This window comes from Platichthys flesus, chromosome 13 (assembly GCF_949316205.1).
Source record: "Platichthys flesus chromosome 13, fPlaFle2.1, whole genome shotgun sequence".
NCBI classification, from domain to species: domain Eukaryota; kingdom Metazoa; phylum Chordata; class Actinopteri; order Pleuronectiformes; family Pleuronectidae; genus Platichthys; species Platichthys flesus.
This window is the reverse complement of record NC_084957.1, coordinates 2,391,694-2,405,612: the sequence shown is the minus strand read 5'-3', so window position 1 is coordinate 2,405,612 and position 13,919 is coordinate 2,391,694. Positions and strand designations below refer to the sequence as shown.

General features: G+C 44.6%; 1 protein-coding gene across 15 annotated transcripts in view; it reads left to right on the top strand.

Moving 5' to 3' along the window:
- Nucleotides 1–13,919, top strand: part of lrrfip1a (leucine rich repeat (in FLII) interacting protein 1a) — a 30,448-nt gene that overhangs the window by 3,696 nt on the left and 12,833 nt on the right. For 9 of the 15 annotated variants that reach the window (XM_062402911.1, XM_062402910.1, XM_062402909.1 and 6 more), the window contains exons 2-11: nucleotides 7,018–7,104; nucleotides 10,013–10,030; nucleotides 10,126–10,197; nucleotides 10,856–10,897; nucleotides 11,601–11,651; nucleotides 11,868–11,903; nucleotides 12,473–12,529; nucleotides 12,607–12,648; nucleotides 12,784–12,840; nucleotides 13,795–13,854. In XM_062402911.1, coding sequence (XP_062258895.1) covers nucleotides 7,018–7,104; nucleotides 10,013–10,030; nucleotides 10,126–10,197; nucleotides 10,856–10,897; nucleotides 11,601–11,651; nucleotides 11,868–11,903; nucleotides 12,473–12,529; nucleotides 12,607–12,648; nucleotides 12,784–12,840; nucleotides 13,795–13,854 — 522 coding nt within the window. The other 6 variants (XM_062402904.1, XM_062402898.1, XM_062402905.1 and 3 more) reach the window with 6 other exon arrangements.

Below are 13,919 nucleotides of genomic sequence, written 5' to 3'. Positions count from 1 at the left end.
TCAGACGAGCATCGTTCCTCTTGAATTAATTCACAATCAATCAATCAATCAACTAATCAATCAACGAATCAATCAACCAATCAATCAATCAATCAATCAATCAATCAACCAATCAATCAATCAACTAATCAATTTTAATTTGTAAAGCCCAACTTCACAAATCAGAATCTGTCTCATATGGCTGAAGGTGCAATGTCCTCTGTCCTCATCCCAAAATTATTAAGAGATATTTAGAGTGAAGGTTAATCTTGATTATATGACATAGAAAAACAGACAAATTACTTCACTGATATTCCTCAGAAAGTCAGATGAATTATGTGATTTTCCAAAAAGGTCAAGGTGTAGGCACCAGACCTCCGTCCACAGCTCCTCGTCGGGTTCCTTGTGATCAAGTCTTTTATAGTGTGTGTTTCTAGAAGACAGTCTTAACTGGTGATTAAGCTGCAGGTCGGTGCTGGGTGCCTGTCAGAAGCTCAGTGAAGCGGATTAGTCTGAGGCTTGACGGCCAGGAAGGGGAAGCCCACCACAAAATCCTCCACTTATCTGGGGAGCAAGGCAACACGGCTCAGTCCTTCATGCTGGCAAAGCCGAGTTAATGATTAATACAGGGGAGAAGCATCACACATTTACACAGTTCAAATCTTCACTGAGTAAATATTGAAGTTTGTTGTGTCCAATCTCGATGTCATGTAAAGGTTTAAATGTGCTGCTCTTGTGAAGGAGTTTCCTGCACATCCATCCAGATGAGTCTGTGTAGAGCACATCAGACATTTCCCAGGGAACACACACTATAACCATGAAGCGCTCACACTGGCACTAATGGGCCAAACGATTACTTGTGTACTTGCTGATATGTGTTTGCTGTATACACAGACCACTGCCTCTGGCTTTGCTTGCCAGTCTCATGTCTCCTTAAAAGGAAGTGGAGGCTCTCTGTGTGTTGGCTTCCTCTTGATGACATCATCACTCGCACAGGCCCATGCAGATTGTTATCACAAACTCCTTCCTGTTTGTTCTCCACCACTGACTTTTCCTCCCTGGCGGAGGGAACAGTGGCGGGTGCGGCTCGGTGGGGATTTAAATGCAGGTATATTTCGATTTCATCAAATAGAAAAACCAAAAACAAATCGTCCAAACACGAATTCAAACCAATGATTAACCTGCTGACACTGATGAGCAGAGTCGGGTCTGGATTTCAGTGTTGGGCTGGAACCTGGAAATTATTAATTGTCTCTTTAGTCATTACAAAATGGAAAATACAGAAATGTGTCCGTCCCACTATTCCGAGTCAAAATGTGTGTTAGTTATTAATTTACATGCAAATGAGAGAAAACCAGCAACCGTGACATTTAGAGTAAAATCCTAATTTGTGGCCCGTGATTTCTTTCCTTGTTTTGCTTTAAAATAACTAAAACCATTCAGTGCCTGTGCTGAACCTTTCCTGTGTTAAAGCTCTGGAGCTGCTTCAGAACTGTCCCTCGTCATCATAGTGAGTCCTCCTCAAACTGTTCTTGGTTGCCGGACCTTGTGCAGGGAACTTTATAAACACCACCTTTCAAAATAAAAGCTTCACATAAAGCATTACAGCAACAAAACAAACTTTGTGCTTTAACTAGAGGAAGTGATTTCTATGAACATGATGGAGATCTGCTCGGTTTGTGTGTTTTCTATTGTCAGTACTTAAATTGTCTACAGTATTACTCTGGATTCCATGTCTCCTGACCCTTAGCTCTCTTGCCTCAGCCTGTTTGGGGGGGTGCATCCCATTTGTGTGCTGGCGCTGTAATTCCAGTCTTCGCTGCAAGCAAACTCGCATCATGTACATGGGAAAGCAAGCACCACAAAACCCCCCGGATGCATAAGGCTTGGTTTCTCTTCTGTGTATTCTGTGAAGACAGTATGCCGTTACACCCCTTCCTCTTTCTCTTTAGGATTTAGCAATTGCTCAAGGTCAAAGTCAGTGGAGTCCTTCTTGAAGTCATGACTCTGTTAAACCAAAGTCTGTTTGTGTGGCCATGAGCGAGATCCTCAGCTTCTTGGATGTCACAGCCCTGAGGCATCGGGGGGGGGGGGGGGGGGGGGACAGTGTTTATACGAATGTGTGCAGCTTCATGGAAGTAGAGGGAAGAAATAAATCACCTTTTGAAATAAACAACATCGCAGAAATTCCTCTCTGTCACTGATCTCCTGTTTGCTCACGGATCTGCGTTGTGTAACTTCCTGGAAGCTCCTGCTTACTCCCATCATGCATCGGGAGCAGTGGGACAGTTGCAACATAAACTGTTGTCTGAGGCGCCATCGCCCAAGCCTCAAGATGCTTCCTATTACGTCCACAAGGGAAAGCAAGGAGGACATTACACTGTCTATCCACCGAGATAAATTCACTGAAGCTCATGAAGTATGTCCCAGTGTTGTTCTAGTTATAGAAACACGACTTCTACAGTAGACCGTTTACTGTCTGTGGTGAATGGGCGGCTAATGATTACTTGTCGTCTCTTAGTAGTGCAAAGTTCTCTAATAAGTTTCATCTTTACAGTTTGGAGACAACTTTATATAATTTCCTTGGCTGCATCGTATTTCTTCTTCACTGTTACAGCTCCAGACGCCTCTGTTGTTTTTATTTTTAGAAATGTCTGAAGCACCCTATTTATTTTATTCCTGGTGAGAAGTAGCCTGCACACAGTGGCTTACCAGTTTGTCTGCTGTGCTGGGAGCTCTTCAGCTGTTCCATGATGTGACCTTGGAACATCACAGCCCTGCACAGTGTACACAGAGTGATGAGTCAGCATTGTTTGCATGGATCTTTAACGGGGTAGAAACTGAGAATTTCTCTTATTGAGGTCACTGTTGTAATGTTCTGCAGTGGAAGAGCTACTAGTACAAAACTAAAATGGCACAGAGTAGACCGCATACCTCCGCTGATGAAACCCCCTTTACATCGACTAAATCCAGATTTATCTGGTTCAACAGCTCATATCAGTCACATCCATCCTGTCCATAGTGGGTGCTGACAAATATGATATTGGCTAATTTGTATTGTCAGCTTTTGGTGACTTTGGTGAATAATCTCAGTTGAAGTTTCAGTCACCAGCTTATGTTTTCCAGAGCTTTCAATAGTCCCGAGACTAATTACTCCTTAAACAGCTCATGATTGGATCATGAGGGGATTTAGCTTTTTCAGACAGATTTATTCAAAACTTAAAAACGGGTGAGATGTTGATGCTGCCACAGCTTCTGATTTACTCGTCAGTAAATTAATGATTCTGAAACTGAGTTCAAATCTGTGACACCACAATGTACTCAACCTTGTATCTCGCTCCAACACAACACCTCAACCGCTGCTGCAGACCTGCGCCACACTGCAGCTCTGTAAATCATCTAATAAACGGGTTACCTTAATACCTTTTTTCTTTCTTCTATGGGTTTTGGGACAAAGGCTTATTTATACCATTTGAGAAAATTACATCCATCCAGTTGACTCATGTCTGTGGCGACGTAATGAGCCCAGCTTTTCCTCAGCCGCTCCCTTCTCGGCAGCGCAGGGAGAATTACTAGGTTTTCCAAAGAGGAAGCAAACTTTATATTCTTTTTTCCTACTCAGTCATTATCGCCCTTGACTGGATAATAAAAAAAAACTAGCTATGTGGGCACTTAATTTTCCTGCCTCACTCTAAACCCAGTCAGAGCCCCAGCTAGTTAGAGATCTGCAGTATTTCTGTTTGCTGTCATTGTCCGACCTGTCCGCCCTCATGGTCATTAAAATACCCGTTCATTTTGGCGGCTGACGGCCGGCACTCGGGTCGTGGGAAATAATCTCACAGGAGATAGAGGCCGGCCACACGGGCATCGAGCTGCGGTGGCACTTGGAGATTTGGTGGCCCCTTAGAGATTGTCAGTGGACACAAGGGCTCAGGTTGACAGAGTCCAGGCCAACACAGCTCATGAGCATGAAGGTCATGAAGTGCAATTCAAAACCATCCTTTGTGTAATTAAAGCTTCTTACACCCTCCCGTTGATTGATTGTAACTTTCAAAACTGTTAATTTTCCTCATATGTAAACAATTTTCAGACGTAATGTTCAAGTGGTCGATCTCGTTAGAGCCTCGATTTGGGTAATGAGGTCATTGGTTCCCCTTGAGAACAGTCACGCCTCTGAATTAGCTCAGTTTTGATAGAACCCAGGTCCATGTAGGTCATTATAAATAGCTGTGAATCAGGAATAAAAAGAATGTGTGATGCTGTTTACTGCCCTAGTTAGGTCAAACGTTCTATCTAGAGCCACCTACGATATATCAGTCATCTGGAGTTGCAGATAATACAATGGCTGACATCAGGATGTATGACTTGTAGTTTTTGTACATAGACAGATACTTGTACATCATACACAGGGTTTATACTGATACCAGTGTGTTAACTGTCTATCTGCACTGGAGGTGACAGTGAAAATATCAGTCATGCTGGACCTGATTGCTATTTCTGTACATCTATAGTTGTTCACCAGTGACTGTGAAGGATTCCTGCTAGACATGCTCAACAAGTTTCTGAATAATAGACAGTGTAGAGAGTACGTGAGGAGAAATGTAGAACCCTCTCTCCCTGGTTCTGATGAACTCATTTCAGCAAATAATAAAATAAATAAAATGCAGAAAATGTCCAAAAAACTGGGGTAAGGCCGGAGTGGTCACAACAGGAACATGTCCCAGCATTCAGATGAGGGGTGACACCTGGGTAGAGAGCAAGCAAGAGGCAAGAGGCAGGAGGCAGGAGGCAAGAGGCAAGAGGCAAGAGGCAGGAGGCAGGAGGCAGGAGGCAGGAGGCAGGAGGCAGGAGGCAGGAGGCAAGAGGCAAGAGGCAGGAGGCAAGAGGCAAGAGGCAAGAGGCAAGAGGCAAGAGGCAGGAGGCAGGAGGCAAGAGGCAAGAGGCAAGAGGCAGGAGGCAGGAGGCAGGAGGCAGGAGGCAGGAGGCAAGAGGCAAGAGGCAAGAGGCAAGAGGCAAGAGGCAAGAGGCAAGAGGCAAGAGGCAGGAGGCAGGAGGCAGGAGGCAAGAGGCAAGAGGCAAGAGGCAAGAGGCAAGAGGCAGGAGGCAGGAGGCAGGAGGCAGGAGGCAAGAGGCAAGAGGCAAGAGGCAAGAGGCAAGAGGCAAGAGGCAAGAGGCAAGAGGCAAGAGGCAAGAGGCAAGAGGCAAGAGGCAAGAGGCAGGAGGCAGGAGGCAGGAGGCAGGAGGCAGGAGGCAGGAGGCAGGAGGCAGGAGGCAGGAGGCAGGAGGCAAGAGGCAAGAGGCAAGAGGCAAGAGGCAAGAGGCAAGAGGCAAGAGGCAAGAGGCAAGAGGCAAGAGGCAAGAGGCAAGAGGCAAGAGGCAAGAGGCAAGAGGCAAGAGGCAAGATTTACGTTGACAGCACATGGACACAGGGATGGGGCCTAATCGCCTAAAGTCCTCAAATCTCATTTTCTTTCTCAGTTGACATCTTCACCGACGTCTTCTGTCCCGTGGTGTGTGTAAGAAATGTCCTCAACTTTCTAGCTGTGAACTTTTCCTGTCTGGAAAAAGTCAGAAGTATGAAGTTTGTCCTGAATGTTCAAATTGGTTCTGACCTTTTCTTTCTCACGTGCAGCCCTGAGAACTTACAGCAGCTCTATATATCGACCGTGGTTGATTTGCATTCTGATCATTGTCTCAGTGTTGCATGTTGCAGCCTTGTTTAACTGAATAGTCGATGACATAGTGAGTCAACCGTCAGTTGTGGCACATGGGGAATAGACTTCCTGCTTGGTGTTCTGTGGTGGGGGTGTACTGCGTCCACACAATTCACAGCCTGTCAAGTTAGTCGTTCACAGGAAAGTCTACTTCAGCATGATATGATTGTCTGCCTGACCTGCCTCTCACTGTATTGTGTTGATTGTTGTAAAGTATGTGTGTACTTCTCTTTCTCATTTGAATGAAGTCTGTGAACCTGTTTCTCTTGTAGTTAATGCAAACTAGTGACAAATGACAAACTGTGCAAAGTGTTCAACCTTCATCTGGTCAGTGTCCTGGAGATGGAGCCGATTCCTTTACTCGCTGGAACAGATGTTTTAATGTTTTCTTAAAAAAACATAAAAATGAATGTGAACAGAATGAATCATACACTGAAACTTCTTCATTTTGTGTGTGTGTGGGTTTTGGGTGGAGGGCTTTCTAAACCAGCTCTTGGTCTGTTGCTTCCTGTTGCTTGGTCATAATGACTGACACAAGGGAAATGCACTTGAGTGACGGTCGGGGGGGGCGGGGGGGCAGTGACTCCACCTAGAGGCGAACAAGCGGTAAAAGTGTCCACCGCAAAGTCAGGGGAAGAAAATGCTTACACACACACACACACACACACACACACACACACACACACACACACACACACACACACACACACACACACACACACACAGTACACACTGTGAGAGAGGTCCTTTTAAGGAAGAGGCTGAGCTCGCAGAGCTGAGTGGAGCAAAGGCAAAGCCCTCGAATACACACTTATAAATACATCCACACATTTACACACTGTTGTGACTGCATGTCTGGAGATTGTCACAAGATTGGTGACTTGTAAATACAGATCAGCAGATGGGATATAATACTCTGATAATAAATACTTTCATCTAGTGTAGTGTGACACCTGTGATATGAATCTTTAGTCCTATTTCTTTGGACTATGGATATAGCACTGCACCATCCAGCAAAGGAACCACTTATTCCTTTTGATTTTAGAGCAAAGACAAGTTGGTGTCCAGTTCATTTAACAATGTGTCACCATTTTCATATCGAGGGAAGCATGTTCCAGGTCTTGCTTTCTCTTTGTGGGAACTGTTGTGTTCCTGTATACGTTTAAGCTCTCGACCCTAATATGTGAAATGCCTTGAGATAATATATGTTATGATTTGGCATTTGAAAGTGTCTCTCGAGTCTAATTCAGCTCCTGTCTCCTATCTCTCTCTCTCTTTTCTATGTTCTTTCTCTCCGTGTTTCCATTCTTTCTCTATCCCGCAGGCCGAGGCCAGGCTGGCAGCGAAGAGGGCGGCCAGGGCAGAGGCCAGAGAGATCCGCATGAAGGAGCTGGAGAGGCAGCAGAAGGAGGTACGCCAGTCAGAATACACTCTCTCACATTTCAAAATGGTGAAATACCAGGCACTGTTAGGCTAACACTGCCCACATGTGGCCTGGTGTAGTATGTTGGTTTGAGCCAAAGAGAATCAGGAGTTTCTGTCTGGTACTTAAATGACACCTAAAGCAGCTCAGTGGTGTCGGACACATTCATGCAGCATCATTACATCCGATATTTGCCACTAGGTGCTGCTGGTTAATATGCAGAATAGAAAGAGGTTGTTGTTTCAACCCCAGAGTCTGCAGATTGTTGTTTCCTGTCGACAAACACTGTTAAGCTGAAAGACTCCTTGATCCTTTGACCTGTGATCCTGCTGGTCAAAGGTCCGAGGTGTAAACACAGTGCAACACTGCAAAGTGTAAGGGAATTCAGGAAAATGCAAAGGTACAGTTTAAGACGTAAGAGAATGTAGTGTTTATCATCACAGTGGTTTTAAAAGATTAAAGTAATTCTAAAACATACTGAATATAAGTCAGGATCAGCTTATGAACTCTGGATAAATCAGTTCTATCCTAAAATCCCTACACACGCTGTAAATTCATTTTAATAACTGACGCCCTGCTAATGGGGGATTACAGATAATCCACTACACAATTTTCACAACGATACAAGATCCCTGAAGAGACGTTTTCTAATTTATTAGTCATGCATTGTACTTTGGGAATATTCTGTTGGGTGAATATTGAGCGAGGTAAAAGTGAAGTTATATAGATGGTCAGTAGATGTGGATATTTTTTACAGTGTAGGTTCCTGTTGGGAGGATTAGTGCCGAGTCGGCCAAAAGCAATGAGTAGAAAGTCCTTAAAGAGGCTCACTAATTACTCTCAAGAAGGGTTTGAACCTTTTCCAATTAATCGCATGCCAAAAAACTCTTCCAGGGCTTTGAATGGAAACTTTCCAAGACTCATTTCTTTAGAAGTCTTATCAACATGTCAGCTTGTGGAGATGAAAGACCAAAGACCAGTTAACCCTCAAAGTTCCACCAGTTCTTTGTGGCCCTGTCACATTTTCTTCAGCAGTGGAAACTGTTTTTAGATGCATGTTTTTTTTTGTATTCTTTAAAATAAATATTCAGTCGATATTTAGTCATCAGTTGAACAAACTTTATACATGATTGATGAACAGAACGAGCAGAGAGAGCCTCAGTGTGTGAAAGGTCTGTGTGTGGTTGTGTGTTTGTACTGCAGGTCAGTAGTGTGTTGCTTGTTGCTCCTTTTCTGGTTTACTGACTGTAGCATGGAGAGAGTCACACTTAGATAAGCTTCCTGTTCTTTACCTGCAGGATATATATAAACCATTTTCCATTATACCATCAAGGTACACTGGGAAATCAGCACTCATTTATTAAGCAATCACAACAAAGCCCAACAACAACAGTCTCACACACACGCACTGTCTTTCTCTCTCTCTCTCTCTCTCACACACACACACACTCACACACACACAGACCAGACAGCTTAACAATGATTGTTAATCTGGTGTGTATGCCTGTGTGCGTGTGTATATGTGTGTGTGTGCGCCTCAGCCGTGCGTCCTAAACCCTTTAGCCGAGTTCTAAAGTAGCTTAGCAGGTTGCGCTCCCAGGTCCAGGCTCCAGTGGAGCAGTTATTATGGTTGCGATGTTGTTGACGTGAGCGATGGGTCGCAGCGCTCACCGCCACGCTCTGAGTTTCTGGATAAACTTCTCACTCACTGAAAACAGAAGGAAAAAGTGGATTATTGGCTTCATAGCAGGAAACGAGACGTCGTGAGATCTTAGCTCTGCGTCCTGCCGGGAGCTCTCCAACATGACCGCCCATGGTCTCACCTGCTGAGCGCTGAGGAATGCAACCTGTCCTGGGACCCTGAGGCCAGCAGGACGGCCGGGCATCGGCTCACAGTGAGGGGGCTGAAGGCTGCCCTCACTGGACGCCCAAGAACCCCTCTGGTCCACAAGGGGAGCTCGGTGAGTTCAAGGGAGCGGTGGCAAACCAGTAAGCTGACTGGGTAACTCACCGATGAATGGGCTTATGGCGTCGCCTCGCTCAGTTGCTAATTGGGTGTCCAGACGAGTAATGACCGATAAGTCGTAGACTCAGTCCATCCAGTCAGATATTTGTCTGCTATGGACAAACATTATGCTCTGGTTAATTCTCACATGTTGTATTTGATGTTGAAAGTGGAAATGACAGCGTTTGGGCAGATGTCAAAGGTGAAACCGGAGAGAGTTGTGGGTCAGGGGTCAAATGCAGAGATGTTTCTGTGTCAACTCTTCAGGGACAGCATGTGTTTGTCTCATAGAACAATGAGGATATTTGATGAATCACTGTATTCTGGCAGCAGAGCCTCCTGGACTTCCCCCATCACTCATATCGTGATGCTTTATACGCTGTATACAGCCGACCTCTGCTGCAGTTAGAGGTCGTCAGTTTGAGGATGTGACCTTTAAGACAAAGACGTCCACTGCAAATCCTTCTGTGAAAGCAGGAAATCTGTAGGTTGGGCAACTGTACAAGGAGACAGTGGCAGCAAATCTGGATTAACGCTCTGGGCCGACGGGATGGAAAGTGCAACAGTCAGGGTAGGGTGTGTTTTCAGTGTGTCGTGCTGGGGCTCGATCTGTGGGAGGTTCTGAGATGCATGAAACTCTGACGCTACTTGAAAGTTAAAATGATTATTTGCTTTAATGTGTGTACGTCCTCAAACGTCCACAAGTGGCCGTGCTTATCCAGGCACATGCTTGTGTCTTTGCATGTCTCCTCTTTGCTACAGTTGATTTTCAGGGACACATCATCTCTCACCTTAATTCCTCTCATGAGGCTGATTTATTTTCTCCTCTTTTCATGTTTGATATCTTCTCACATTCCCCCTCCTCCTCCTCTCCCCGGTGCTGGTATGTAGATCTTTCAGGTGCAGAAGGTATGCTTCCTCTTCCTCTTCCTCTTCCTCTTCCTATTATTATTGTGAACCAGTTACCTGTGGTCTGTTTTCTGACCTTCACTGTCTCCTTTTAGAAATATTCTGGGCTGAACACTAAATTTGATGAGCGTGTGGACAACCGATGGGGAGATATTGAACAATGGATGGTACAGTTTCCGTGTGATAACAATTCAAACCAACCTCATCGGGAACTTAATATTTTTGCATGGGTTCATATCCTGTGTGTTGGTGGTTTTGCAGTGTTCCCAGTCTGCTTGTAATTTCCGGATCATTCCTGATAAGCCAGATTTTTTTTTTTATAAAAGAACAGATTATTATAATATGTCAAAGCTTGGACATTAATGCTGATGTCATTGACAGAGCCGGCTTTCAATGAGCATGACTATCTGCCTTGTGGGTGTGAGGCTGCATGAAGGGTAACACATTGATTACTCGGTTTGAACAGTCCTGCATCATAAGAGAGGTTCAACAACCTGTGTGCGACTAATTGTATTAACCATGGTGTGTTTTTGAAGGTGCATTGAAAGAGGGTGACAGGATTGTGTCCAGTGTTCCCATGTTGATGTTGTTGCTAACTGTGCGTCAGTGGTTTGTTGGCTGGATTACTGGTTGAGTGTGATGCTCACAAGCACGTGAAATGTTTGTGTGGCTGAAATGTAAATGTGCAAATCCCTGAACTGCACAAGATGTGTTGTACTTCCTCCGTCATCCGTCTCATTGATCTTTGACATTTCTCTCCTCCTTCACGCTCTCTCTCCCACTCCTCTCCACCCTTACTCCCTCCTACCTCCCTCTGTCATCCAGGAGGACAGTGAGCGATTCTCACGTTCTTCACAGATACACAGGGTTTGTAGCTTTCCCTCTGTTTCCGGCTTCTCCTCTGAACCGTTGTCTGTCCTCAATCACTTGAAAAGAAAGACACAAGGGAACGACATTATTCAATCTTAGATTCAGGTTGATGAACATGTACTGTAGAGTAGTGACTGTTATAAACACTGCTGATGTCTGTTGTCTGGAATATAATGAATTATGATCATGTTCTAATGTGTTCTTGGTTTAATATGTTGTTAAAATGTCCTCACATTGCTTTAATAATTCAGGATAATCTAGATTTTCACAACCCTCATTCTATTAGTGCCACTTAAGTCCTAAGAAACTGTATTGTTCTATGTTCACATGTGTTTCTCTATTTACCACAGTTTTCTGTAACCTGGCTTTTATGTGCAGCTCAGAAACTCTTTGAATATTGGATTTTATTTGAGATTGTGTTTCACAAAGTACATTTTAATAAATGATTTTTAGAAATGTGCTTTTCTCATTCAGTCAGAGATATTTTGTAACCTACCTCTTGGTGTGAGCATCACTAGGAAAGCAAGACAAGGCATTAGGTAGCAGAGGAAACCTAATTTTTAAAACCACAGGTCACATATAGAGCAGTAGTAGAATGAGCCTCTGTTGAGAAAGATGTTAAAATCCACTGTTCCCAGTCACTGTTGATTCACCTGTTGATGTCCAGTCTAACCATCCATTCCACTGCTCTCTCACACAGCTCTCAGACGATGATGAGCGGATGTCAGTGGGGAGCCGGGGAAGTGTCAGGGTCAGTATCACTCAAACAGCTCCTCTTCAAGCCCCTTTCTCTCTTTCAGTCCTTATCACTACAATCACTTTAATTCCTAAAAACTACACCTGATCTTCTTCAAGGTTTAGTGACGTGGACGCTGTGTGTGTCTGTTCTTGATAATCAAACGAGGTGCGTCAGTGTGGGCGGCACTTGTTGCTGGTTGTGTTGATGTTGTCGTGTTTTTCTGCACAGTCACCTCTCGATGCGGTCGGGTCTTACGCTGGAGGGGTAAGGGCTGATCTTCTTGAAACAGTCTGGTTTCTAACCCGTCTCGTTGTTTGACTAACAACTGGTTTGGAAGGAGTCACATAGTCAACAGGACTGTTTGTGTTAAAGACAGTATATGTAATATATGAATTAAAGACAGTACGACACATTAAGGTCGAATTATGAAGGAAACTCTGCATGAATGTGGACTTACTTGTTTATTATGTTGGCTCATGTATTTGTTGGAGCTTGTGTGAAGGGTCATTGCCAAACTTGGAGAACGTTCGGATTTGATTTCAACAAAAAGATCTCTGTGTTATTTGGCTTCAACCAAAAAAAAACACGTCAGTTCTATTTCAGGATCTGTTTTGTCTCTGGATTCTAAGTGATGTTTTTTTGTTGGGGGGGGGGGGGCAGTTTATCAGCTGAATGGGTTTGTTTGGTCTTGCACGTTGTTCCACTGTGACCTTGAAGAGTCCGTTCCTCGTGCATGTGGACGTGTTGCATGTTGCCTGGATTCTCGAGAAGAGATTTGTCTCGACGGCTCGTTCTCACCCTTCACGGTTTCTCCGTCTCTTCCTTCACTTAAGGGCGCCTCACTTAAGAAGCCAAAGAAAAAGAAGAAACATAAGCACAAGGACAAAGATGTACGTGAAAGCTCAAACTGCACGAACCGCCTTCAGAAGTGGCCTCAGTGTTTCTCAATGGTGTTCTCTATTCACAGGGGAACGGCTTTGACGATGATCACAGTGTCGTGTCCAGCAGGGTCAGTAGCTGTGTGTGTCCGACTGTGTGTACGCACATCTGGATCTGGTTGTTTGTGGGGATGACAAGTTGATTGCATGACTGCTCACAGGGAAGGGGATCAATCATTCCTGTCTTTTCTCTCTCCTGCTGTCAGAGCTCGAGACTCAGCGATGAAAGCCGAGTTTCCCGCGGCTCCAAGCTAGACCTAACGGTGCGTGTTGCCCCCCCCCCCCCTGCCGATCAATGTTACTGAAAAGTCTTATTATAATAACAAGGTTTGATCTAGTGTTGATCATTTGAAAAATACCGTTATACAAAACCACAGAGGTATGAAATTGACTTGGTATTGATAGTTTGTGTGATTGAGGTCAGACCCAAACATGGTGATGTGAGGACTTCATTAAAACTTTCAAACAGAGGAAACGTCTGTAGAGTTTGAAGGGAGTTCTTCATTTCTGCTGCAGGGGAGTTGCACAAAGCAAAGTTTGAAAAAAAACATTGAGGAATTGGCAACTTAAAGCAGCACCGTGTAACCTTCACTGAGAAACAGCGCCCTCTGTTGTCGCTGTAACATTGTTTAGAATTCATCTTGTAAAAGTTTCCCGACATTCTGGAGATAACCACTGGTTTTTATTGACTTGTCAGTCTCTTGAGCTGATCCACAAGGTTTTACTCTTGAACTTGCTGGACCTGATGGTGACGGTTGAAACGGAGACTTTCAGTCAGTGACTTCTCAGAGGAGATCCAAACCACTCACCAAAATTTACAAAGAGCAAGAACAGACATTCAGGGAGGGACACCAGCACCATTCTCCCAAGTCAGTGAAGCATCAAACTCATTTTGAAGCTGGGTAAACAAAGTGGCATAGTGTTGAATAGAGGAAGAACAGAAGCTTCTCATCGCAGATACATTTCCTTCAGAAACCCGCTCCTCCTGGTTTTACACGGTATAAAAACCTTTCATCTTTAATTCGACCCTCGTCTTCCTGCCAGTGTTACACAGAACAGAGCTCCGCTGTAATAAAGAGGTTTTTCTTCACCAGAGAAAAGATTTACTGCTCATCCTCAACACTTGTGCTCCTCAATCCACCAACAAATTGTGTAACTGCCCACAAACTGTTTGTGGTGGTTTGATGTTGTCGCTTCCCCCCCCCCCCGACTTGCAGAGCTCCAGACTGAGTGACGACAGCCGGTTGTCTCGTGCCTCGAGATCCGAGCTGCAGCCGGTGGGTTGTGGCACTGCTCTGCAGACTCGGGCTTTGTTGTCGAACCACTAATGGCCTGTGATGTG